A 26899-nucleotide genomic window follows, 5' to 3' on the forward strand; every position below is an offset into this window, starting at 1 on the left:
CCTCCTGACAATGAAAACACGTTTTTCCTTGACTTTGGCTTGTTTATTGTTCACATGTTGTGTAGAATTAAAGAAATGCAGATACCTGTTTGTCTTTTGCTGTCTTTTTGCCTGCTTTGTAGCGTTTTATTTCCCCCTAAGACAAGGTGCAATGATGCCAAAGAGTGATGAAATGCTGAAGGAAGCCAATTGCTGGCCGAGGTGGGGGATAGCTGCTAGGAATCCGCCTGCAAGTGTGGAGCACTCAGTAATTGCTGGAGACAGGGAGCTGGGGGGCTGGGCTGAGGTTCCCATGTATAAATAGTGTGATCTCAAATTGAAAGGCATAAATAACAGCAGGAGTGATCTAACCCTATGCAGTTCATCCTCGGCGTGAAAAAAAAAAACAATAAAAAGCTTCCAAGGGACGTTTCGCCCTCCCAGTGCAAGGCGCAGGGATCACTGTGGATAGGAACTGTAAGGTTCTGCTGGGCAGCTATGGAAGAACTTACAGCTTTTGTATCCAAATCGTTTGACCAAAAAAGCAAAGAAAGTAACGGCGGTGGCAGCAGCAAGAAGGAGACAATTACCTACCGGGAAGTTTTGGAAACTGGTTTGGCTCGGGTGAGGGAGCTGGGCAACTCTGAGACTAACCTCCAGGACATCACTGACACCAGCAACCACTGCCCGCTGCACCTCTATAAAGAGCACGGCGCCGACAGCGACAAGGACAAACTGAAGGACTACGGTTCGACCAGGGTGTCGGAAGGTGGGTTACCTGGTGACCGGAAAATAACGTAAATGGGACAAGCACACTCACAGGGGCACTTACAGTACAACCAACACGGGCTCATACGCATTGGAGCGGCATTCTAATACACAGACCATGGGCACACGGACATAAACACACAAGCAAATACAGACACAGAGGTACACAAACACACTCACACACATATACACGCACACACAAGGATGCTGCATGCCTGCACGGCTGCCTGTTGCCAAGTTCATCCCGTATATATGTCGAGCTTGGTGTTTTATTAATTTGCTTAGAAAGCGGTAATAAATACATTTAGTTATCAAACGATTTCTCATCCAGGACAGGGTGCAGCGATGCCCAAGGACATGCAAATCATTCATCATATAACGCCTGTTACACTGATAATATATTATTTGCTTTTCCTGACTTCCACTTCTGGGTTACATATTTTGTTGATTAGATACTTTAGGTATTGCAAGTGTAATTCTTCTATATATAGCTATAGAATAAAACAGCTAAAATTAAATAGTGCTGAAAATGGTTTACACCTCCCCTTCCAAATCAGGTCTTTGCAGAGCAAGTCAGTGTGCAGCATGGCACTGGTACCACAGGTATTTATGTATGTAGTGCTGGGGTAAAAGGGGTAGGAGCAGGGCAAAGCAGCTGCCCCTTCGCTGTGCCCTGCACTCTCTCCCCGTCCCTTTCTCTCTCAGATCCATGGAAAGGCCAGACACATGGGAAGGACTCACAAACCAGTTTCTGAGCAGGGCAAACAGGTGTTCTCTCTTTCACACTGTTGTTCTGACTTCAAGGCGTTCTAATATCTATCAGGGAAAAAAGGACATATTGCAAACAGCCCAAGCCAACATGTGGCTGGGGGAGCGCAGCACAAATCGGTTTCATCTGGTCAGACTCAAGGAGAAATTAAACTAAAAACATAACAACATATGAGAACTGAATAGGGAACCCACCAGTGCTATGTGGTAAAATCGCTGTTCTGTAGAGCCCCCCACCCTCAGTATCTGTCTTTCTGGCTTTATGCTGATCTCTCTTTCTTGAAAATAATAATGGAATTTGTTGAGAGATTACATACATAACACTTGCTAGAAGGTATCAACATGTATGTATTACTCTGTGTATAGAAAGATACAATTAATCAACAGCCTATTTTACTATATTGACTATTATAGCTCATTTGTGTTAAAACGAATGTTGTAATGTTTTATTTAAGTGCAGTAGAATTATAGGTACCCAATTTCTAGCTGTCCGCACGATCTCTCTCTCTTTCTAGTTTTTTTTGGGGGGTGGGAGTAAATGTCAGAATTTCCCAGTTCTCTGTGCGCTTCCATTTACAAGTCTTGGCCCATAAAGCCCTTTACATGCTTTTCAGCCCAACTGCAAATGCAATAAACGTTAAGTCTACTGGAAGAACAAAAGGATTATAACATGATTAAAACTTCATAGAAGTACTCTATAAACACATGGAAACAATTACCCATCCATTTTCTTTACAACCTTTGCAAAGTTAATTTTATATAATGGATTACACCAACTAGAGTGGGGTTTGTTCCATGCGTTTTCAATAATGTATAGTAAAAATGTAATTTGCTGAGACTTACAATTTGCATACATTTATCCAGAGACTGCCATCTCTAAAAACCGCAATTATAGTTTTTTTTAAAAAAAGGAACACGAAACCGTTTTTTAATGAAAGATCTGCCTTTAGATATTTTCTTCCCTTTCGCTGTTCTGGTTTAGTGATTTATAAATAAATAGGAGTGTTTCCTAAATTATATTTATAGACTTCAACAACCTGAGTGTTTATATATTAAGAGAAAGGACAGGCTCTTAGCTATCAGGTTCCTAATTGAGGCTCCATTAACCACTTCCAGAGTGACATTTTAGCTTTGTTGATTGAAGAGCCATCAATAAAAGCTGTTGATTGTTCACTGTATACTGTACCCAGTGAGTCTGCTCCGCTTCATAGCAAAATGATTTTCCACTACATTTTAAAAGGATGGTGCGATTATATCTCAGATTAAAAGCCAACCGTTTTAGTATCTGTAGCTATTTTATTTTTGTATTAGTGAACTTCTTCATGATATATATAACACGAAGAAGTACACAATATATATATATATATATATATATATACACTCACTATAAAATATATATTATTTTGATTATATATCAAAATAATGCACCAGCATTCATTAATGTTTGTGAAATGAACATGTGTTTTATTTAATTAATGCCCTTATGTGAAACGAAACGTTGGGTAGACTTTTACGCTAATTTATTTTATTTTACTTTATCCGACCCAGCTGATATTAGTATTCACTATGTGACCGTCATTGGACTAATAGAAAACTAATAAGAATCGATTTGGGCTACATTAGAACGTATCTGTTAGAGTGGTGTAGTTCATGAAATATTTGGCGGATGAAAAGTAATTATTAAGATTACTGTCTTCTTCATTTTAAAGTAAAAAAAAAAAACCAAATAGGATCGATCATTATTTTGAAGGGAAATGTATGACAAATAGACATTGTTAATTGAAGTTCATATCTGCGGTCATTTATCAAAGGGTCTCTGCAATTATTGCACAAGGGGAATGGAAATGGAGCCAGGTCCATGACAGAATTTTTCCACTTTAAGGCAATGGGGGAGATTTAAATTTCATGTTGCTGTTCCTGGGCCTAAGCGGTGCCAGGGAATCTTTGCTAAGCTGCGCCCACCAAGCTCTGGCATTAACGAGTCTTCTTACCCCTGGCAGGGATCTATGAGTGCAAAGAGAAGAGGGATGATGTAAAGTCAGAGGATGAAGATGGACAGACTAAGCTGAAGCAGAGGAGAAGCAGAACTAATTTTACACTAGAGCAGTTAAATGAACTTGAGAGGCTGTTTGATGAGACCCACTATCCTGACGCCTTCATGAGAGAAGAGCTGAGCCAGAGGCTGGGATTATCTGAAGCCAGGGTCCAGGTAAGGCCGGTATTGCCCCCAACTGCCAATGGCACTGACTGGTAGTGACAGTGCCTTCCCATTCCACTATCAGTGTCACTAAGATCCTCATGGCTCCTCGTAGGTTGGGATTCATGCACCAATAGGAGAACAGGGATAGGGACTTGCGCTTCTGGCTCTAAGTGAGAGGTTGCGGGGCTTAATAGGTATGGGTATATTGTAATAATAGCGATGATAATCTACTTTCTGTTGAATATACATATTCATACAGATGGATGCTCATAAATAACATAGATCCTACTGGTCATTACTTCATTCTGGCACCAGATCCCCTTTAGCAGTGGGATTATTTCTCAGCACACTCTCCCACCTTCTGGCCCTGCCAGCTCCGAATAAAACAGGGCTCTTTAAAGGTTCCTTGGCTGCTTTGGGGCTGGATTACCATGAGCCGGGGGGTAGAGGGGCCCCAGCTGACCTACTGACAGGCATATGGATTTATGGTATCCAAGTCTGGCCCATCTGCTCACTCCCTGCTTTCACAGTGCGAGAAACACAATCCTGAAAATGATTCTTTAGTCAGTAAAATGTATTTACGAGCTTTTAGCGGAACCTTTAGCGTTTATGGCAGGACGAATTGTATTAAATCTCTGTTACACATCATCTAAAAATAATCAATAAACAACGATTAAAGCTATTAAAAGATTCAACAGACGCCCCCACCTTCCCCAAACCAGAAATTGCATGCTGTGTATTTAAACAAATATGTTGTGCAGTAACCATGAAACACAAACAATAACATACGTTCATTTCTTTGTTATATTATACTATCCTCTTTAGACTTATTTTAGCAGATTCTTAAACACTTTACAAGAATACATTTTAAACGAATTCAGTTCGTTATACTTAAACATTTTAGCCATGTCATCCAAATTAATGATGAAAAAAAAGAAAAAAAAAAAACTTTTGCTTCAGGGCATCAACTTTGCTCCAATTTCCACCTCTGATTGTCTGGATGTGTAATATCTTCCAGTGCCTTGATGTAGTCTTCCTATAAAAACAAATTACCCATAATTTCATTCCGCTCTCCCCCTTTCAGTGCGTTATTACAGAGTAGCACCTTAACAGGATGTTCAAAGTTGCAGAAAATTGCTCCTTAAACTGCTTTCAGATCTTGGAAATCTTAGCCCCAAAAAAATGTGCTGTATTGATTCAGGTGGGGATTTTTAGGAAAAAAAAAAAAGCTTTGGAGCTGAAAAAATATTTGGAGGTCGTTTGTAGAAAAGGAAGCGCATAATCTGAGAGAAAATAGCAGTCCAAATGGCAATCTTTTCTGAGAATGAAAAAAAATAATAATAAAATCAGTGAGAGCAGCAGGCAGTTATATTTTAATACTTTTTGGTTACTTTAATATCTATTCTCTCAGCACACTGTCCTTGTTGTGAGAGGATACAGTTTCAATTTAGAGTGGGAAATTCGCTGGAAATAAATTGATGTTCCTATGCTGCCTGGTCCTTATTAACCTTTTATTTTTAGCTTGTCCTGGAACCCCAAACCAGCCAGCTGTCAGGGATATAATTGAAAGTTATGAGACCATAGTGAGGAGCAGGCAGTAATTCAATTACAAGAAATATCTCTTGGTTTATGGCGCAGGGGCTAAATTAAATGTCATTATTCACTGTCTCTAATGGAAATCAAAAGAAAATCCGATTAGAGTATTTGTGAAAGAAATCACTGAGTGACGCTTAATGAAGAAATAACTGTCTAAACCAGTGTACTGCGCTGCACTTAGCATATTCCTGCCTAATTGGAATTGATCGCGAATTGCGCCAAGCCTGATTTATTATTGCTTAACTTGCTGGCTAATACATCGCTTCTAACTCTCATAACCCGATTTATTATTTTTCCCCCATCACTGAAGGCTAAACTTTCAGTGTATGTTTCAAAGGGCCCTTTAGTCCTTTAAACCATAAGCGATGTAAGGGGCACTTATGTGATGATACATTCATGTCGCATAATTGCATTACATGCTAAATAAGATCACACATCAGCGTGTCCTGATAATGTTATGCAGTACAGCAAAATATCTGCATTTTGCTCATTCGATCATCAGTTCCATGTCTCCAGAGAAGTGAGAAACATGACGATAAAAACGTAGAAGCACCGAAAATCGTGCGATCTCCGTCGCAACTGGGATTTGAAAGGTCCCACCTTTCAATAATTATTTGCCAGTTGAAACGAAATATTAATGGCATTCGGTGACACAACATAGCTCGACATTACACTGGAAAGAGACTGTCACAGTGCTGGGAGTAATGTCCCACAATGCTTTTTAATTCTTCTCTACTAATTACTCCGTTGTAAATGAGCATCATTAGGGCAAGAGAAGAAAGGCTTGGAGGAAAATGTAGTGTAGAATGTGGAACTAGTATAAATGAACTGTGATCACTTGCAAAACAAATCCAAAAGGTTAGGAATGTTTGTTTAACTTCAGTTTTGGAAATCCTCAGTATTCTTTGAGAGAAAGTATTTTAGCTTCCTATGAAAGGCTAAAACTGTGAATTATTCTACCATACACAGAGATGCTCCTAATATATATATTGCCATATTTATACATTTTATGTGTATCACCCCCCAGATACAAAAAGTATTAATCACCCACCCTTTTAACTGTAAATAAATAGTTGGTTATTGATTACAAAAACAAACATATGAAATATATTTCACCATACTTTAACAGCAAACATTATTAGTATATTTGAAAAAAGTAGAGAAAAATGTTTTATTATCAGATTATTAGACCCCCACCCCTTCCCTTTTCTTCAGAGTATATTTTCAGGGTTATTAGAAGTAGAAAGTTAGTTGTTGTTAAGCATCAAACTGATGGATGTGAAGACTCAGGCTGATTATTACAAGCTTGTATTAAACCATGCATGTTTCTGTGAAGGCCCTCTGCTATTCATGTTCCAGCTGCCTATAATTCAGGCCCCTGCTGGGTTGCTAAGGGTCAGTGACAGTAGCAACTAGATAGCAGTTCAAAAGCTGCAATGCAAATCTGTTAATTAACATTATAACTGTAGGAATGAAGTCTGAAGACCAGTTACATATTGTGTTACAAAAACTCTGTGTACGTCTCTACTGTGGTAAAGTATAGCAACATATATAATGAGTGTGGTAACTGATATGTATTTATAAAATGCCTGCATTTTATAAGTGTACCAATAGGAAAGATTTCTTAGAAATAAAGGCAATATCAGGTCCATCCCTCTCTATCAGAACCCTCATGCTCATGGAAGTTTGAAAAGAGAGACCAAAGTTAACATAATACTAGGTATTTTATTTTCCCTCTTGTTAAAAAACATTAACAGGCTTGTTTAATTGTACAATTAAGTAAGTTACTTAACCCTACAACAAATATTTTTAGGACTTCCCCTTCGTTGGCTATGATGGTCTGTGTCACTGTTGTATATCAAACCTGTGCCTCCCCCCAGCCCTCTGTAATCCTGCACACCCACACTTCAATTTCTGAACCTGCTAGATCTATTGTTTCACCCTAGGGCTAGTGTCACAGGGCAATGTTTGCAGCCAGATGTGATCCTATTGCAGTTACTAAAATTAGACAGGTGGAGTGCAAGCTCAGTAAGCCATAAGATATAATCATTTTTTTTGGCTGGAGGGGGGTCATTGGAGTTTAGATAACTAAAAAAAACTGCAAACATTCACTCATGTATTTAGCAAGACTGCATGATGTATGGCTGTTGTCCCCACACACCAGACAAGTTGCTCAAATCTTTCCTGTGACTCATATTTTATCTCTGGTATATGCCTGGTACCATAAAGGGTATTTGGCCACATGCAGGGTGACTTCTATGGAAAATGTGCTTATCTGATATACCACATAGGGAAGCAATTCCTTGCTTCAAGTGAGATTTGACACTGCCAATTCACACATGGCACTTAAACTTGTATGGAAACAAATACAGATCTGATAAGTTTTTCCTTATGCTGCAAGGCACCGTACAAAGCTGAAATATTCATTCATGAATTCAGTCCATCAGAACGTAAGCCCAAGAAAGATCACTGACTACATGTGTCACCCAAGAAGCCAGCTCTATGTGACTCCCAGCACAGCAACAGTTGCTATAAGCATATTTGAAATTACAATAGGGACATGTCTGGGGGGTTCGTAACCTCTTCACCCCTCTGCTAATGGCAAATTATTGATTGAGGTTGCTCACAGTGTGTTATAATGTATAAACTTTAATAAAGATCATTTGTTTTGCACAAAGATCTTCCAGGTCAGGACCTTACCAGGGCCCCTATACAGCTAGGGCCCCTAGCAGCTCTGATACCTGCATTATTAGACCCCAGGCCTCTTTAATGTGAGTAATCTGTGACTCTTTGGTCAATAGCCAACTCTGATTTTTATACAGTTGGTACTATATCTAGTAACCTCTAGCATCCAATGGTATAGTCTTTCAAATAGTTGATTAGTAAATATTACTGTTGTTTGGTTAGTATGGATTTTTTGGCCTAGTGCAAACTTTGCAAATTATTTTTTTTTTTTACTCTACTTCCCCTTTGTTGTTTATATGGACGGCACTTACCAAGAAGACTGTAACATTTTATTTCCATTATAAATGTTAATACAATGAAAAATTAAATTTCTTTTTTGTACAAAATAGCCTTCTGTTTTTAATAATATAGGGCAGGGATGCCCATCCTGTTTTTTGCCAGCTGTTGTTAAACTAGACTTTTCAATGCATTGTTCTGCCCTTCATCTGTCAGTAGGTTACAAAGTTCAATAACAGCTGAAGGGCTGGACAAATTGGACACAAACCAGATAATCTTTGCAGGGTTCTGCCATTCTTTTATAATGAACTTCTGAAAACATTTTTTGTTTTTTATCCTTATATTTATGGCCATATATTTCTGCAATTATCACATATGTATGATTATCCTACTCAAATAAGATGGATTGCTGCTATGTGCTAGACACACAAACTGATGGCAGTGGAGATGTATCCAGGACTAAAAGGACAGTTAATGGTGGACAGAAGGAAATGACTGACACATGTTCTATTCTCGCCTGCAGAGATAACATAACATTCATTTTTTAAAGTATATAGGCACAGTTAATCAAATTGCATTTTGAGGCTACAGTGTTTTTAAGGCTTCTCACATATCTGTTCTGTGCAGTTGCTATAGATCTGACAAGTGGGAGTGGAATCTGTCCATCTGACTAGTTGGATGATTATACTGCAAAGCATTGCCGTGGGGGTCCACAATCATCTTCCAGCTAATTCCCTAGAATAGCATTTTTTTCCAACACATATGTTATCTGTTAGTAAAAAGTTGTGCAAAAATCAAACAAAAAGTTTTTATCTGCAAATTTAATTTTATAGGCCCTGATTTATTATTTATTTTTCAAAATAAAATGAAAATACAGAGAAACATATATATACATATACATAAGCATATTCACCACATGAAACTATAGGTATGTAACTAACAAATAGAGTGACTAAGCCACAGACCACACTTACTCATCTTTTCCAGACAGTTAAGACTTGAAATGTACAAACCCTAGAAGCAGACATCATTGAGTAACAGGAACTATTTTCATTCCCAAGCAAAGCAGTGCACAGCTCATTTTTTAAATTGTAATATTAAGGTCTCATGCAGTATATTAATCGCCATCTTTTTTCAGGTTTGGTTCCAGAATAGGAGAGCAAAATGCAGAAAACAAGAAAACCAAATGCACAAAGGTGGGTATGGTGAGTACCAAACATTTATCTTACTACTCAGGTACAATTGTGTTCTTATCTTATATATGTGGGATGCATGTTACGAATGCACAGATGGGCTAATCAGTTACTTGATTGAAAAATGATTAATGAAACTGAAATTTTCTTTTAAATGAGAGATGTCCCTTACAAATGTCATTATCTAGTGCAGTATATATTGGAAGTAAATCTGTAGTAATAAGTCAAATCAACTGGACTTGCTGTGGTTTTCTTGGAAATGTTCCTCAAGTCATCCAGCTGGCTTTCTCAATTCAGAATGGCTCCAAATTCTAGGGTATTTAATTCCAGGCAGATCTTTGAACAGTCATTCTGAATTAAGAAAGCCAGTCAGATAACTGGAGAAAAACATAGCAAGTCCATTTGATTTGACTTATTACTACAGATATACCATGACTTAGATAAATGAGAACCATCACAGTCATATATATTGGAAGAGTCCGAAGAGTTGTTTGGTCACATTGTGTCACTTATGACAAGCCTTTTGCTTTTATAAAGGCCAGAAAACAAAGGACAGTTCCAATATACTTGAACATTTTGTTTTGTATACTTTATTCCTTATAGTATTTGAGTAGTTATTTCAGAAAAATAAATATCTGAGATACCATATATTATTTAATATTAGCTAAAAGACATTATATAATATGTGTGTATTAGTGTGCTAGTGCAATATTAGCTAGCTGTTGGCTGGCTGAGGATGCTGGTATTGTAACTTAACAAGTTCAGCAGGAATGATCAGTTCTAGTTTTCCATTTAAATTAAAGCTAGATGACTGCAGAATAAACCTTTCCTAACACGTGTTTGTGCTATTGCAGGTGTGATTTTAGGAACGGGAAGTCACTTAGAAACCTGCAGAGTTGCTCCATATGTGAACATGGGAGCCCTGAGGATGCCTTTCCAGCAGGTAATGATTTTCATACAATTTACTTGAGTTCAATAACCTACTATAAATATGTTTTTGCTCTTTCCGTCTACTTATAACTTACTTGAAAGTGGGTGGGGAGAAAAAAATGTGTAGCCAATCAGATTATAAGGACATTCACAATGGTGGAACCATAACATTAGAATATTTGTAATTCTAAAATGAGACTGCCAAATGCAAACGGGCCAGTAATGAAACATGTGTGAAATTTGGCACTTTAATGGCAGAAAGTTCATACATTCAACTTGTTAAACTGTGTAAGTTATTTCCATTAGAAACTGACTTGTACAGTACTGTTATTTTAAATGTATACATGCAATAACAGAATATTGAGTACTATATCTATCTATCTATCTATCTATCTATCTATCTATCTATCTATCTATCTATCTATCTTTTTATCTCTATCATGCATCTATATCCCTAGTCAATGTGGCCTTGCATTGGTATAAAAGGCTTATAAAAAGATTTCTGATGTGGATGTGACCTTGTGCATTTGCCTGTGCTGAAACTAATTAGATATGTTTGAGAGACCGATAGCATAAAAAATAGATTGAATGCATTTTTCTGTGGCTTTGGGCTTCCCTTTTAAAGCGATTACTAACATGGTCTGAACAAGTGATTTTTAATGCATTACAGATGTGTTGTTAAATACTAACACACTTCTGTGATAAGCTGCATTCGAATTATTATCTATATTTTCATTCCTAATATGACAACTGTTCGATTCTTATTAGATTTTGTTTTTCTGACTCTAGTGAAATTGCGGTGCATTGTGAAATCTATAGAGCTTTAGGCTTTGTTTTCTAGATACTCTGATTCAATATGGAAATGATCAGAAATGTATTGCGAGGAGAAGGACCTGTGGGTGAACAGAAATGATGCCATAAATCTCTTGCTTGTTAGCCCTAAACCTACCATCATATAGAGGAAGCAGAAAGCTAGTGTGCATGTGATCTCTGGACAGATGTCCATTTCAGCTGGAATATACAAATCTAACAGCTTGCTCGGGGCCATGTGCAACTTTTAAAGAGATTTCACAGTTTATTTCCATATGGTACTTAGTGCTTAGAATAGGTCATGATATCTTATATTTTCAATTTGAATATGTTTGCTATTTAATCTTATCTTTAAAGGTTTTTGAATATTTTTACTTGAGTCTATAGGGGCTTAGATATGTAGACTTGTGGTTTAGAAACTTGTTTCTTGATAGGGATAATAGTGCTGGTATAATTGAAATTGTTATGGACCTACAACTCCTAGAATTTCCAGAATAAAGCATAAGGATGCCACCATTGAATACATATAATTAATTCTCCATCAAGTAAATGAGGAAAGCTTTTGTATTAATTTTGCCAGTGAGCCACACTGATCAAGAATTTGATTAACGTGCTTAAGCAGAATTTTCCAAGTTTCTTTCCTGTTAGTGGTCCTTTCGGATATGCTTGAAACCACAGATTTAGACTGTTTTACCTATCGCTAGGCAGGGATGTCAGACATGTTTTCTTAAGGTCAAAGAACCCCCTCCAAATATTACAGAACACACAAAACCCTGTTTATAGTTCTATAAATGTTCACCAATGATAACACAAACCCCAACATAATTAAATTTTGTGTAGGAATTTATACAAAACCCCTTGCAGAATACATTAATATCGAGGGCAGTGAACTTAAGTGTCGATGATGCTTAATCTTGTTCAGTAAATAAAACCATAGAAGATGTGGTTATAAGTGATAGCGAGACTCTAGCAATTGCATCCTGCTATGTAACTGACCACATACAAGTGGGGTAAATTCATGTGCATCTACAGTGCTTGTAAATAATCTAAATGAGAATGTAATCTATTGGCAATGTATCACGCTATATCCTATGGAGCTACAAGCAAATTTAATTTTACACGCCTTGGAACTCCAAGGTGACATTTAAAAAAAAAACGGAAGGGGGAAAATTAATTTCGAAAATATAACTTTGCTTCAATAGCATCTTATTGATTGAAAACATTTGAGGAAGCATGCATTTTGGATTAAATATAAATGATTTATTTTAGGAACAGGAATATCATTTAAAATTAGTTTTAATACACAAAGAATATCCTGATATGTATTTTTGTGTGCATTTATGTGTGTGTCTGGTTTGTGGACGCATATTCTTTTTTTATGTTTATACATGAAGAGGCCTTACTGCTAATACTTTCTATGCCTCCAGTATTAGCAACTGTACGACCAGGTTTGATTAAAATGCTAGTAGGGAAGTATTATAATTGGCTATACTTATGCTACTAATCATTTCAAAAAGACGATGCAAATGCTATGGCCATTCATGTTCTTAATTAAATGAATAATGTAAAAATATAATTTAATTCAAAATATTCTCAGGGGGTAAATAGAAGCGCTGCTATCTGGGAGAAATGTCTCCCTTAGTATAACATTATATTTTCAAAATAAAGTTTTTAAAATATAATATGGGTCAAAAAAGTGAAAAATTATTTTATTTTCTTTCATGAAAAGAATTACTAAAGTTGTACTGCTGGGAAATAGGCAGACCTTTGGAAAGGATAGCAATAATTTGTTGTTTATTTCACTTAAGGTGCTAATTTACATTAGCTAAATGGCAGCACTACAATAGTGGCAGATAAATGGCAGCACTACATTAGGTTAGACTCAAAATACATTTCCATCTAGAAATCATAAAATGTAACATACGGTAAAGTGTCTGCCTGGGATGCATTCGAGCTACACCTTGCTAATTTCAGGTACTTGGTATAACAGCTACAGTATAGAGTTCTAGCTCTATTGAAAATGGGTAAAATGGCAGTGCTGTACCTTACAGTTCTATACATCCCTTCTTAGAATGTATATTTTGGGACACATCAAAGAATTTTGAACTCAGACCACCCAAACTGGTATACGTGGTCAGACGAGGTTAATTGCCTTTCTCTAGTCATATTTAGACTTGGAAAATTCAATTTCTATATTTTATGTCAAGGGAAAGGAAAATTCCTTAACATCTTAACCCTATGATATATCGTGTTTGCTGTGTGGACTACATTACTGATGTATTTTAGCTTTCCACCAGCAAGGACTGAGTTAAAAGTAGGAGTGTTAGTTTACTTTTCCGTACGATGTAGCAGTTTTCTTTGGCATTGACTATTGGGAACGAACTGCAATGAACAACTGGCAATTTTGTGATTTGTCTTTACCTATATATTTCATTGGGAGCATTTAGGGAACCCAGTCAAAGTCGAAGAGCCACATCAGCGATATGTTCCAGAATGCCATTTTTTCTATTGTATACTATTTAGTAAGCAATCATCAGGCTCAGAAATTAGTCTCAGATTCTTTAGAGGTACTTTACCCTTAATAATTATGAGCACTTACTTGAAGGGAATCCCTTTACTAATGTAAGCTAGCCTATTAATTGTCAATGTAATGCTTAATGGAAAATACAGTTGATCATATAAAGAAGAGGGTAATATTAACTATCACATTTTTAATATGAAAAATAATAATATATAATGGAAGGATATCTATTCGCCTGGATTTCCTTTTATTCCCATTAATAAATAGTTCTCCAGGAAAAGAGTTGAAATTATATTTTCAAAAGATTTCTAAATTCTCTTCTGACCCATAACGTGGCCTATTAATAAACAGCAGCTTCTTCAAAAAAATTATGTTCATTTTTTTTTCCTAATGCTGTTGCTGTTTGTGGTGTGCTGTAGCTGTAGATTTCATCAATACATCTTCATGAGTACAGCAAAATATAGCAGTGTACTGTTTTACAATGATTAACTTAGTATATCAGACAGCAATCATATTAACTTAGTACATTACAGAGAAATTATTTTATACATGCTCGTTTATTGTCACAGCTAAAAGATGTTATATAGAATGCTAATGTTATTTCAAAATGTTAATGATGAGCAGCAATGCACAGCTAATAAACATGTTGTGAAGAGCAAACATCATAGAACACCCTTGCTGCAACACAAAAAAGGCATACTAGTAATAATAACAATAATAATCACATATTTTATCCAACTATAAAATGTAAATTATACTTTTTGCCAAAAGTAAAAGATTTTATTATAGTCAATTTACACATTTTGTAAAATATAATTTTCATTTCAAATCATTATAAATACCTTGGAACCTCATGCATACATAAGAAAAGACATCCCCATCAGAGAAACCAACATTATTTTTGATTTGTTTTGATGATGTCTTTTTGCTAGTTGTGTCCCCAGCAACTTAAAAAAACTCTTGCAAGCACTGAAACAGCAATAATAAAATACAGATTGTCTATATGTTCTGAATACAAGTTTTAGCTTCATTCCTCAAGCAAACATTAAAATTAGAAATATCCCAAATGATTAAAATATAAGGTAAAGCTTTTATAGATTGTCTCACATGCACTTCATTAAAGGAAATGTATGGCTTCTTTTCTCACTAGGATATTATTGTGCAGGTATGTGACCTGTTATCCAGAAAGCTCAGGACTTGGTTGTTTTCCAGATAAGGGGTCTTTCTGTAATTTGGATCTCCATACCTGCTAATCATTGAAACATTAAAAAAAAACCCAACAGATTGTTTTTATTCCAATAATGGTTAACTGTGTTCTAGTTGGGATCAAATACTAGTTACTGTTTTATTATTACAGAGAAAAAGGAATAATTTTTAAAAATTGGTTTATTTGATTAAAATTGAGTCAATGTGAGATGGCCTTCTCTTAATTCTGAACTTTCTGGATAATGGGTTTCTGATAATGGATCCCATACCTGTACTTTAAATTGAGAGCACTGGTATGTGCCCTGTTGCCTAACAAAGACAATACTCAAGTTCAATGTAAGGTTAGTAGTGTGGGGTTCTGCTTGCACCAGTTGTCAGGTTAAGAGTAAATAAACCCTTTTTGATAAGGCTTAAAATTATATTTTGAACAAGATTATATTTGCAACAATTTACTTGTGCATGGTTGAGTTTATTTTCAAATTTTGCACATCAACCCCTCCAGCCACCAAAGTTTGTGATGCTGACAGATTTTTGCACAGATTTTTCATGCTGTTCTATTGGTTTCTGTCAAATGCCATTGCCTTCATTGTATATTTTCAATTAAAAACAATGATTTGGCTACCCAACCTAGGATATTGAAGGGGAAAATTGGCTGACTGGTAAGGCACAGCCAACTTCTGCCTAGATCAGGTCAGTCATTCTATGGGGCTGCTGGTCAAATATTTCACTTCTTGGCCCATGAGTGGCTAGATATAAGTAAGTTGTAGCATTTTCATGAAGTCAGAAGCCCATATGAAGGCCTGGACTCACACTGTAAAAACTCAGGGAAAAAACTATGCAATATTTTGGATCAAGTCTAAAAAGTAAATGTTCATAATAATATGCACAGTAAGCAGAATATGCAAAATGCAAAAATGTATAGTAACAAACAAAGCTGAATTAATATTTAAAATTACACTGTTTAGTAATCAATGTATTAAAAGAAGAATATAAGTTACAGAGGCAGTATATGGCAAGTGCAAATAATTACACATTTATATAACAAAAGTTAATAAGATAGCAGGGCTCATTTAGATCCAAATGCACAAATATGGGTGCAGAATTGTACCAATCAAACACCAGTCAGTAAAGTACATCCAACCTCTTGCACTTGTCTTGCTTGCTGTATGTGTCAGTATGCTGCTTTACCCTGCAGCAAAGGGAGCAAGGGTGCACTGTGCTTTATGCTTGCCTTGAGCTGGCAGTAGTGCCAACTAAATTGCAAGCAATGCCATTATTGATGCTGCATACTGTGGCATGCACATATTTCTGTCTAACTAGTACCTGATTTACCAACTAGTCACAAGTTTTCCAACTGTATTAATGAATATGGTGCAAGTTGTTTTGCATGCAATTACACCCACACATATAATTATGCTAGAATGCTGCATTGTGGGTAAATAATATTATGCTGCTTAATATTTTTGTGCTTTGTATGCATCAAAGAGCTGATGGACTAATGATGGACTAATGATGTGTGAGTCGAGAAAAACACCTGACCATAACCCACCTGCTCTTAACTGGAACCCTACCTGTCTCAGCCCCTCCCCTCTATTTATAGACCCGCCTGCTGATGATGTCATAAAAGGGCCCTTTAAAAATTTGGAAGCCAGCAAATGGTGTGCCCAGGTTGGCCTGAACCTGCCTAACCTGTGGGGCCCGCGAGTATTGGGCCAGCCTGCACATCACTAAAACGGACATAGATAAAATATTTTTGGTGCTTATCTCATCTAATCATGCAAAGTACATATTATTAGATTTCATTGTAGGTGCTGTATGTTCCAGGCCTAGTAACCTAGAACTAGTCATCATATATTTTTTTTTCATTTATTGCTTGTTATGGGTTACTAGAGCAAAATGTTCACATTACATTTTGCCTCTTCTTCAGTATGAATAGATACTAGGAGATTAATTAAGAGATATAATGACAGGACTAGTGTTTCATTTAAATCCAGCAAAGCATATGGTGTTTGCTTTTGGTAAATGGTAGTTGGTGATTGTAGCAGCATGATCTTATGAACATGATTTGTATTTATGATTAGTTGCTGAAGTAATAACATTTCAGCAGTATTTCTAATTTGCTTGTTTTGCACTATATATACACTTATTTGCGAATTTGTAAATGTAAAAATTATACATCTAATTTAACCCTTGTGTGTTACCAGACATCAAGAAAACAGAGCCAATGGCACTGAACTAATTCCTTGTAGCTTTAAAGTCAGTGCCTTAGATTCTACATTCTATAGTACTTAAATGGTTAAAGCCAAAGCAACACTAGGGGGCACATTTACTAACCCACGAACGGGCCGAATGCGTCCGATTGCGTTTTTTTCGTAATGATCGTTATTTTGCGATTTTTTCGGAAAATTGTCGCGACTTTTTCGTTACCAATACGATTTGCGTGAAAAAACGCGAGTTTTTCGTAGCCATTCCGAAAGTTGCGCAAAATCTGGCGATTTTTTCGTAGCGTTAAAACTTGCACGAAAAGTTGCGAATTTCCGTAAAAAACATCGCCAGATTTTGCGCAACTTTCGGAATGGCTACGAAAAACTCGCGTTTTTTTCGCGCAAATCATATTGGTAACGAAAAAGTCGCGATAATTTCCGAAAAGTCGTAAAGTCGCCGAAAAAATCACAAAAAATACGAAAAAGTCGCAAAATGTTCGTTTTCCAATCGGAATTTTTCCAATTCGGATTCGAATTCGTGTCTTAGTAAATCAGCCCCTAGAACTAAAATAGACTTTGAAAGTTGTGTGTAAAGTTTGGTGAAGAAGAGAGGTTCTTTGCAATTAGGGATTATGTTAAAATAAGTTATAGTTATGTTTGTGTTTTTACTGATCCTGGTGTCTGTATTCCCTTCAGTATTACACAAAGAAAATTGGGTCTTCTGTGACACATGCCATCTATCCCATTTGAAACAAAATGTTTATATAGGAGCTGATTTATCAACAATTGAGTTGGCTTTTTTTCTAAACATGGTCATGAAAAAAAAGTGTGCATATTTTCTGAAACTGAAAATAGTTAAGATTTCTTAAAGAAAAAACAGCAAAAACTTGGGAAGTAAAAGCTGACAAGTTTGTATAGAAGTTGGGGGAATATTCTCTAACAACTTGATTCATTTATTTTTCCCAGTCAAATAAAATATTCACATTTTTCAGCCTCATTGTAAATGAATGGAACAATTTGCTTCGTATTTGCCAGTCTTTTTTCCACGAAATACGCACCTAAGAATATTCTTTTGTGTTTTTTCTTAAATAAGGTATTACTTGAGTTTTAGTGCTGTTTTTTTTGGGAACTTGAATTTTCATAAATAAGGCCCTAGGATTAAGAACCATTTATTTTCTATATATTTTTTTTATTTAACACAGCTAACAAGAGCAGTGAACAAAACCCTAAAATTTCAGTAAAATGCTTTTTTTTCTGGCAGAATTTTCTGCCATAGTGAAATTGTTGGATATGGTTAACAGTTATACAAAAGAATAACATCTTTATTACCAAAATTCTACAAATTAAAGAATAAAACTGGGAGGATTCTTAAAATAAGGTTTTAAGCGATGATCAAATGTATTTAGTTTCCAGAAAGAACTATGTGAAAATCCATAGTTTTTAGTATTAGAAAAATGATCTTTATTTCAATCCCTACAAATACAGATCTGAACCCAGTGAACTGTTGGAATGTTTGATTAAAACAAGATTTATTTATAACTGGAAGTTTTATCAGTCTTTTTAAGCTAGTTAAAATATTAGTGGTGATCAAATTATTAAATTATGCATTTTAAATATCTGTCTATATCAAATGGTTCCCTTTAATATGTTTATAGTTTCAACGGAGCTAAGTGGTAGTTTAGAGATAAAGAAAAGGTTGATCCTAAATCAAAACAAATATCATTTTTATACAGTTTTCCCTAATCCTGAGATTTTAATTAAAAAAATGGGGAATTATATTTCATGCATTTTCCAAATGTACTTTTTCTGAATAGTTTTTAACAGATATCTTGTTATCCATCAGCCTACTTTTATTAGGTGGTCAGTAAGTGCTCAGATTGAGGCATTTAAGGACAGATTGCAATTTCATTATTTATTGTATTTATCAATATGCAGATGCCATCTATTAATATATAAGAGTAACTTAGCAAGCAAAGCTACAGGAAGTGTATATATTATATTTGTACACAATGTATCCTGAAGGCGAGGTTAGATAAATATTTATACCACAAAACGCTAGTGTTTTTCTTTTAGTCTGCATTTATCAATATTAAGTTGTGTTGTTAGTATCCAAATATAAAAGTACAAATTAGTGTATATATGTATATTTTTATTTATATAGCGTTAGTGTCTACAAAGTGCTGTACATTCGTGTAATATAGTACTAGTACAAACACAGAGACAGACATTGCAATGTATAAAAATAAATATGCACAGTAACAAACTGTGCTAGGAGACAAAGTCCTTGCCCCATAGAGCTTATTTGCTTTCATTTTATTCCAGCCTGCAGTTCCCTCAAAGGAATCAAACATACTAAATTTAAAGAAAAAAAATAAATGTATAATATTTAGACATATATGTATATATTCATTTTATTTATATGAAAGACCGTACATATATAAAACCTTATTTGAGCATTTCAGAAACTTTATTTGAGCTACTTTTGCCAATTACTTTATTATTTCCTCTCACCACTGCTAATAAATGCCAGTAAACAGAAATTCCTGAGGGGAGATTTATCAAAATGTGGGTTTAGAGCTTAATACATAAAAATTCACCCATGTTCTGTTCATTCCTATGAGATTTTTAGAAGCATATTTATCAAATGGTGGGTTCTAACTTTCACCCATTGATAAATAAACTTCTAAAAATCCCTTAGGAATGAATAAAATGTGGGTGAGGTTTTATGTATTGAGGTCTCAACTCACATTTCGATAAATTAGGTAATACTCCATGGCGCACATTTACTAACCCACGAACGGGCCGAATGCGTCCGTTTGCTTTTTTTTCGTAATGATCGGTAATTTTGCGGTTTTTCGGCGTCTTTACGATTTTTGCGTAAAAACGCGAGTTTTTCGGCGTCATTACGAAAGTTGCGCAAAGTCGCGCTTTTTTCGTAGCGTTAAAACTTAAAAGGCGCGACGTTTCGCGCAAGTTTTGACGCTACGAAAAAAGCGCGACTTTGCGCGCAAGTGTTAACGCTACGAAAAAATCGCAACTTTGCGCAACTTTCGTAAAGACGCCGAAAAACTTGCGTTTTTACGCAAAAATCGTAAAGACGCCGAAAAAAACGCAAAAAATATGAAAAAGTCGCAAAATGTTCGTTTCCAATCGGAATTTTTCCAATTCGGATTTGAAATCGTGTCTTAGTAAATCAGCCCCCATGTGTGCTAGGAAGGGCAAGTGCATTTTATTTTATTAAAATCAGATTTTAATATGTTTCAGCAAGTGACCAAAATCATATTTTTAATTTGATTTTATTCACATAATTAAATATAGTTTTTCTTTATACTTTTCCTTCTCCTCAGCCCTTTTTTCCCCTCGCCATTTGGGCTCTAGAAAAATAATGGCGCCAGTTCACCATGTTACTGTAAAGCACAGTGATCTTAATTGTATCATGTCTCTCTCTGGTTCTGGGTGCTGAGCATGGATGGGCATTTTTACAAACTGGAAACACTGGTATCTGGATAAGGCATGGCTAAATTAACATCAAGTGAACAATTTGTAGTATTTATGCTATTTAAATATGCAATGGGGTGATAGTCAGGGGGGATAATTGGTTGGATATCTCAAAATGTGGACTTGTTTGGCCAGCATTACATCAATTCAGTTCTATAATTACATACATAGCTTGTTTTGTTACACTCTCTTTCTTTTATTTATTCTCTCTTTTTATTCTATTTCTTTGATTATCTTCTAAAGTTATGCAATCATATTTGTCTTTCTGTTGTCTGATTTCTGTTCATAGATAGAGTCATGAATGAACATTGTATAGGTTTGACCGATTGCAAGGACCCACAGCAGCCAATCAAATTTCTGTTTTCATAACCGTAGCTATAGGTATGGGATCCCTTATCCAGAAACCCATTATCCAGAAAGCTCCGAGATACAGAAAGCCCATCTCCCATAGACTCCATTTTAATCAAATAATTCAGAATTTTAAAACTGATTTCCTTTTTCTTTGTAGTAATAAAATAGTACCTTGTAATTGATCCCAACTAAGATATAAATAATCCTTATTGGATGCAAAAAATTCTGTTGGGTTTGATTAATGTTTTATTGATTTTTTTAGTAGACTTAAGGTATGGAGATTCAAATTATGGAAAGACCCCTTAACCGGAATACCCTTGGTCCCGAGCATTCTGGATAATGGATCCTATACCTGTACTCTAAATCAGAAAAAATTGCCATCTGGTGGCCTTGGGCTTATAGCATAAAATAAACTTATAGCATAAACTGTGACCATAATTTTTAGCCTGAGGAGTTCAATATAGGATTATGTAACAAAAAGTCCAAAGTTTGCCACTTGACTAGTAACCCATAGCAACCAATCAGCAGGTAACATTACTGCTCAGCTGTTTGAAAGCACGCATCTGACTGGCTTCTATGGGTTACTAGAGGAGGGAAAACTTTAGGCCTTTTATTACATTGCCCGGTTTTAATAACATACTTACTAGGACTGTTTGGTTAGCAGTGTCAGACAGAGTTTTTTTGCCAACTTCTCTTGAAGAACATGGCATGGTTGCATTATTAGCTTAGCCCAACCACACATTTCTTAGGTGGCAGTTGTACCAGTGTACAGTACAATGTAAGTGCAGTGTGCAATGTAAGTGCAGTGCAAGCTGTGACAATAAATAAATAAATAACACAAGACCATTTGACATATGTGGTAGAAAATGTCTTTGGCATTGGAATGGTCTTCTTTTTAACACTTGCATTTGTGTCCATTACTAGTGTTTCTCTGAGCTAGAGCATTTTGTATTTTAGGCTTGCATTTGGTCACAAAAAAAACCTAATCTGTGTAGCAGGTTGCAGTTGACACAAAAAAAGAGAATAAAAAATAAATTTAATTTAATCCTTTTTTTAATTTTAGGTACAAGCCCAGTTACAGTTGGAAGGAGTAGCCCATGCACATCCTCACCTCCACCCACATCTGGCTGCCCATGCTCCGTACCTGATGTTCCCTCCTCCACCCTTTGGACTTCCAATTGCATCTTTGGCTGACACAGCATCTGCTGCAGCTGTGGTAGCAGCAGCTGCTAAAAGCAACAGCAAAAACTCCAGTATTGCTGACTTACGACTCAAAGCCAGAAAACATGCTGAGGCTTTGGGCCTTTGACACTTATAGCCATTGAAAAATCAATGTACTGAATTCCGTTTTAGACCTCTAAGAGACTCTCCAAGCACCAAATCTGTTGGTAAAATGCTTTGCAAATGTATACAAGTGACACACAGACATTTATAAGGCTATACCTGTTTCTTTAAAAGATCGGAAAGGATCACAAAGGATTCACTACTACACAGGGCATCATTTGGGCTGGCTCAGAGAAGCTGAAAGGCTTGAAGTTAAGAATTATTTTTGTTGCAAGTTTTTGGCCATGTTATTTCTGAACTGGAATTTCAGTTGAAAGTGATTCAGAAACTTTACCCAAGCTGTGGACAGACATGTGGACATACATTTAGGACTCTGAAATATAGAATTTTTTTTAACCCCTGAAAAGGTTTTTCTAACTTCAGCAATGCATCATCAGCTACTTTCAGTTTTAAAATCTTGTGCATGTGTCTAAGCAAACAAATTTGGAAAATCATATAAATATATATGCGTATATGGTAAATAAGAGATTTCTGGGGCTGGTTCCCCTCTAAACTGGCATTTCTTTGTTGCCAATGGTATTATTTCACTGCCACGAGAATCTTCCATCCCAATAGCAGGAGTGGTTGCTCATTAAAAGTAGAGTTACAGACACACCCTGTGTTATATGTAATAACCTTATTGCAAAAGCAGGCAGCAATAAATTTGTTTTGGCCTCCAACTGTCATATTTTTTAGAAAAAGAACACAACATGTTTTGTGGTGGTTTGGAAACAGAACATATCCATAATTCCATAGAAAATGTAGACTTTTTTGTTTTACAAAACACCACATTTTGTAAAATGACCTGTATGTTACCATCCCCAGATCCATATGTGATTTATTGGTCCCAACCCTGCAACATACTGAGATGAAGATGTCCCTCTGGTGTTAGGAAATAATATTGATAAAGCATCGGTGTTGGTAAATGCAATGAAGCGCAGTAAAGTGCAATACTGTAAATATTATAGATTTAAAGATTGAAAATGGAAAGTTAAGATGTTGATAAATACATTTGCATTCACCAAGATTTAGCACTTTGTGCTTCATTTGTGTGATGCAGTACATTGCCAAATGAGTGTATTGCTTAGCAATGGATAAAATTGTCTTATGTCGTCTATAATGTATGAAAAAGTAAGGATACCATGATTTTAGTGCAGTGACTATGTGCCATATAATTCAGAATTAAGCTAAAGTATCCGGCATGATGATCTTTTCAATGTGACCGGACAAAACAATACACAGAATGAAGTATAACTTTGAGATGTACCCTTTTATTTGACCATTGCTATAAGACTGCGGTGCAGGGCAGAACTGCACCTTTATGGGAAAAATAACAAACAGACCCTGTTAATACAGATACCAAAGTGTTTCGTTTTTTTTTTAAATCCTTAATTTCTATATTTTTGGTCCCACTATTCATGCTGTGATTTCATTCAAAATCATTATTAGCCCTGTGTACCTCTAAAGATAAAAATACAGAATTTCATCATTGCGTTTAGTACATCCAAGACAGGCAAATCATTCTGTTCCTTTGTAAAGCTGTATGTGGAAATTTTATTTATTATTTTGTTTGAAATTTTATAATGTGTAATATTTTAATTATGTTGAGTGTAAATTTTACGATGCTTTGCATTTATTTTTATATTTTGGAAACCCATTGCTTTTGCAAAAAAACAAAACAAAAAAAAGGATAGGCTCAGCCTTGTTTGCAAAATTACATTTTTTTTTTGGTTTTACACTAATGCAGATTTTGCGCAATGGAATACAATGGTGCATTAAGAATTTCCATTTTCAAGTGGTACATAACTTAGGCTACATCTGTTTGCATAGCGTTTATAAATCAACAGGCATTTCAGGGATTAAGGATATGAACAGCCTGTCAAAATCTTAATGGTCTTAACATTTCTAGCCAACTGTCATAATGCATATATTTTTTTATTTTCCTTGCCATATTGCCATGCCAGCATGCTTTTACACAGGTTCACAGAACATTACCTTCAGTTTGAGAGTGTATTTTGTTAGATCACATTGTATGAATGTACATCTCGTACAGCAAGTGGAATATGAATAAACCTATAAATATTTGCAAAGATGATTTACCTAATATTTTAGCAGTCCAACTCCATTACATGAAGTAATTTCATGATTCTGTGGGGGGGGTAATAAAAATTAATTGTGGCATTGTAATGTGTCAGCTATATGGTTGCCATTTTAAAGTGACATCTGTAGTGATCTGTATGTTGTAAGTGGAGGCTGCATTTATACAAACTATGGTACAGGTATGGGATCCGTTATCTGGGAACCCATTATCAAGAGATCCGAATTACAGAAAGCCTGTCTTCCACAGACTCCATTTTAAAATGGATTCCCTTTTTCTCTGTAATAATAAAACAGTACCTTGTACTTAATCCCAACTAAGGTATAATTAATCCTTATTGGAGACAAAACAATCCTATTAGGTTTAATTAATGTTTTATTGATTTTTTAGTAGACAAGGTATGGAGATTCAAATTATGGAAAGAGCCCTTATCCGGAATACCCTTGGTCCCGAGCATTCTGGATAACGGGTCCTATACCTGTACAAGTATTGGATGCCTTATACAGAAGCCGGTTATCCAAAAAGCTCCAAATTACAGGAAGGCCATCTCCGATAGGGTCCATGAAAGCAAATAATTCTATTTTTAAAAAATATTTTCTTTTTCTCTTTTATAATTAAACAGTACCCTGTACTTGATGGTAACTAAGCTGCATGAATCCATATTGGCAGCAAAACATCCTACTGGGTTTACTTAAAGTTTCAATTATTTTTATCAGACCAGAAAACTCCAAGTTCCAAGCATTTTAAATAAGAGATCCAAAACCTCTAATATGTTTCCATGAGAGTGGTGAAAAAACTGACATAAAATGCATAAGCAAAATATATTAAATTAACAGTCTGTTTTTATGTGTATAATATATATATTTATGCAATTGAATATGACATTTTTTGTGTTATTTCCATGTGATTAAGGCAGAAGAGAAGACCTTCCATCCTCCAGAATAAAAGTCATAGAATCTGTAGGCTAATACATAAATACCAAATTTTTATTTCCCTTATTTTAATTCTAAAACAAATCAGTGGAAACAACAAAAATCTATCCCTACCATTCTTTATTTGTATTGCCTCCAAAACCAGAATTGCAATATAGTTTTTTCAAATAAAAGTTTATATAATTTCATTTATATCTTATTTTTGCAGATATGTAGCATGAGAAAGCAATGAGCAATTTATCGCACTAATTTGAGACACCATTTGAGACTCATTTTTGACTAAAATATCTATTATCAACAGTTATTAATAATCAAAGGGTATTTGTGCAATGTCTACACTTATATTGCCATCCTGGTGAAGCACACATCGATTGGGGAACTTTAAAAGCATTAACTTTATCAGGGCTGTCTAACCGGAGGCCCGTGGGCCAGATATGGCCCTCCTAAGAATTTTTAAGGTGCCCAGATGCTCAAAGGCTCAGCAGACATCACTGTCATTTCAATGCTAAATGAGAAATAATCACACCACTACATGTAATAAAATGGACAGTAGTGATGAGCAAATCTGTTCCATTTTGCTTCACAGAATAAAACTGTAAAAAAATTCCCGAAACAGCTAAAAATTCATGCCAAAACAATTCTCCAATGGCAAAATGGGGAATTATGCAGTGAATCCATGCCTGGTGAAAAATTTTGCTCATCACTATTGGACAGCACTGATTTATATAATACAGGTATCGGACCCCTTATCCGGAAACACGTTATCCAGAAAGCTCCGAATTACGGAAAGCCTGTCTCCCATAGACTCCATTTTAATCAAATAATTCAGAATTTTAAAACTGATTTCCTTTTTCTCTGTAGTAATAAAACAGTACTTTGTAATTGATCCCAACTAAGATATAATTAATCCTTATTGGATACAAAGCAATCTTATTGGGGTAAATTAATGTTTTATAGATTTTGTAGCAGACTTAAGGTATGGAGATCCAAATTACGGAAAGACCCCTTATCCGGAATACCCTTGGTCCCGAGCATTCTGGATAATGGGTCCTATACCTGTAATATATATGTTATATATACATTTGTAAAAGATGCTGATGCACACTAGGAAATTTGTCAAAAAAGTTACTATTTTTATTGGACATTTCGGTCATCACTTGGGACCTTTATCAAGATATATATATAATTAAAACACTGATATTTATTTTTCCTTTTTTTAATAATAATAAAATACATCCATTTTTAAGGCACAGTGAGCACCCATCCATCAAATGAAGTTTCCAATCTAATATTAAGTGTCAGAAGCTCTGGGCTATAAAGGTAATGATGAAGTAACACAGAAACTTAACTGGGTTTACTTGTTAATATGTTTTTTCCCTGGTCATATAAAACATTAAGATTTAATTTGAATACTTAACTTTTACCTAAAAAAGCTAAAAAAAGGCAATCATGGTGACACTAAACTACAGCCATAATAAAAATAGCTAGAGAGTAAAACAACAAGAAATCCCCTGCCACATGCAAAACATCTGTGTCACATTTAGCCTCTCCAGTCCTGAGA

At 35.5% G+C, this 26899-nt stretch overlaps 1 protein-coding gene across 2 annotated transcripts; it reads left to right on the forward strand.

Annotated features, from left to right (window-relative positions):
- Nucleotides 1-260: 260 nt before the first annotated feature.
- On the forward strand, nt 261-24400 carry shox (short stature homeobox). Of its 2 annotated transcripts, none has more exons than XM_002936973.5 (5): nt 261-748; nt 3516-3724; nt 9411-9468; nt 10320-10408; nt 22049-24400. In XM_002936973.5, the coding sequence occupies exons 1-5, from the start codon at nt 355-357 to the stop codon at nt 22292-22294; spliced, it is 996 nt and encodes a 331-aa protein (XP_002937019.2). In that variant the 5' UTR covers nt 261-354; the 3' UTR covers nt 22295-24400. The 2 variants fall into 2 exon arrangements, with proteins under 2 accessions (XP_002937019.2, XP_004911874.1); XM_004911817.4 differs by having other exon boundaries at nt 262-748; nt 9411-9477.
- The last annotated feature ends 2499 nt before the right edge of the window (nt 24401-26899 follow it).

This window comes from Xenopus tropicalis, chromosome 2 (assembly GCF_000004195.4).
Source record: "Xenopus tropicalis strain Nigerian chromosome 2, UCB_Xtro_10.0, whole genome shotgun sequence".
NCBI lineage: Eukaryota > Metazoa > Chordata > Amphibia > Anura > Pipidae > Xenopus > Xenopus tropicalis.

What these genes read in the sequence shown, in the direction of transcription:
- shox (XM_004911817.4), top strand. Translation starts at nt 355, where the DNA reads ATGCAGTTCATCCTCGGCGTGAAAAAAAAAAACAATAAAAAGCTTCCA. An exon ending in TTCGACCAGGGTGTCGGAAG is followed by an intron (nt 749 to 3,515) that starts GTGGGTTACCTG and finishes TACCCCTGGCAG; the next exon opens with GGATCTATGAGTGCAAAGAG. An exon ending in AATGCACAAAGGTGGGTATG is followed by an intron (nt 9,478 to 10,319) that starts GTGAGTACCAAA and finishes GTGCTATTGCAG; the next exon opens with GTGTGATTTTAGGAACGGGA.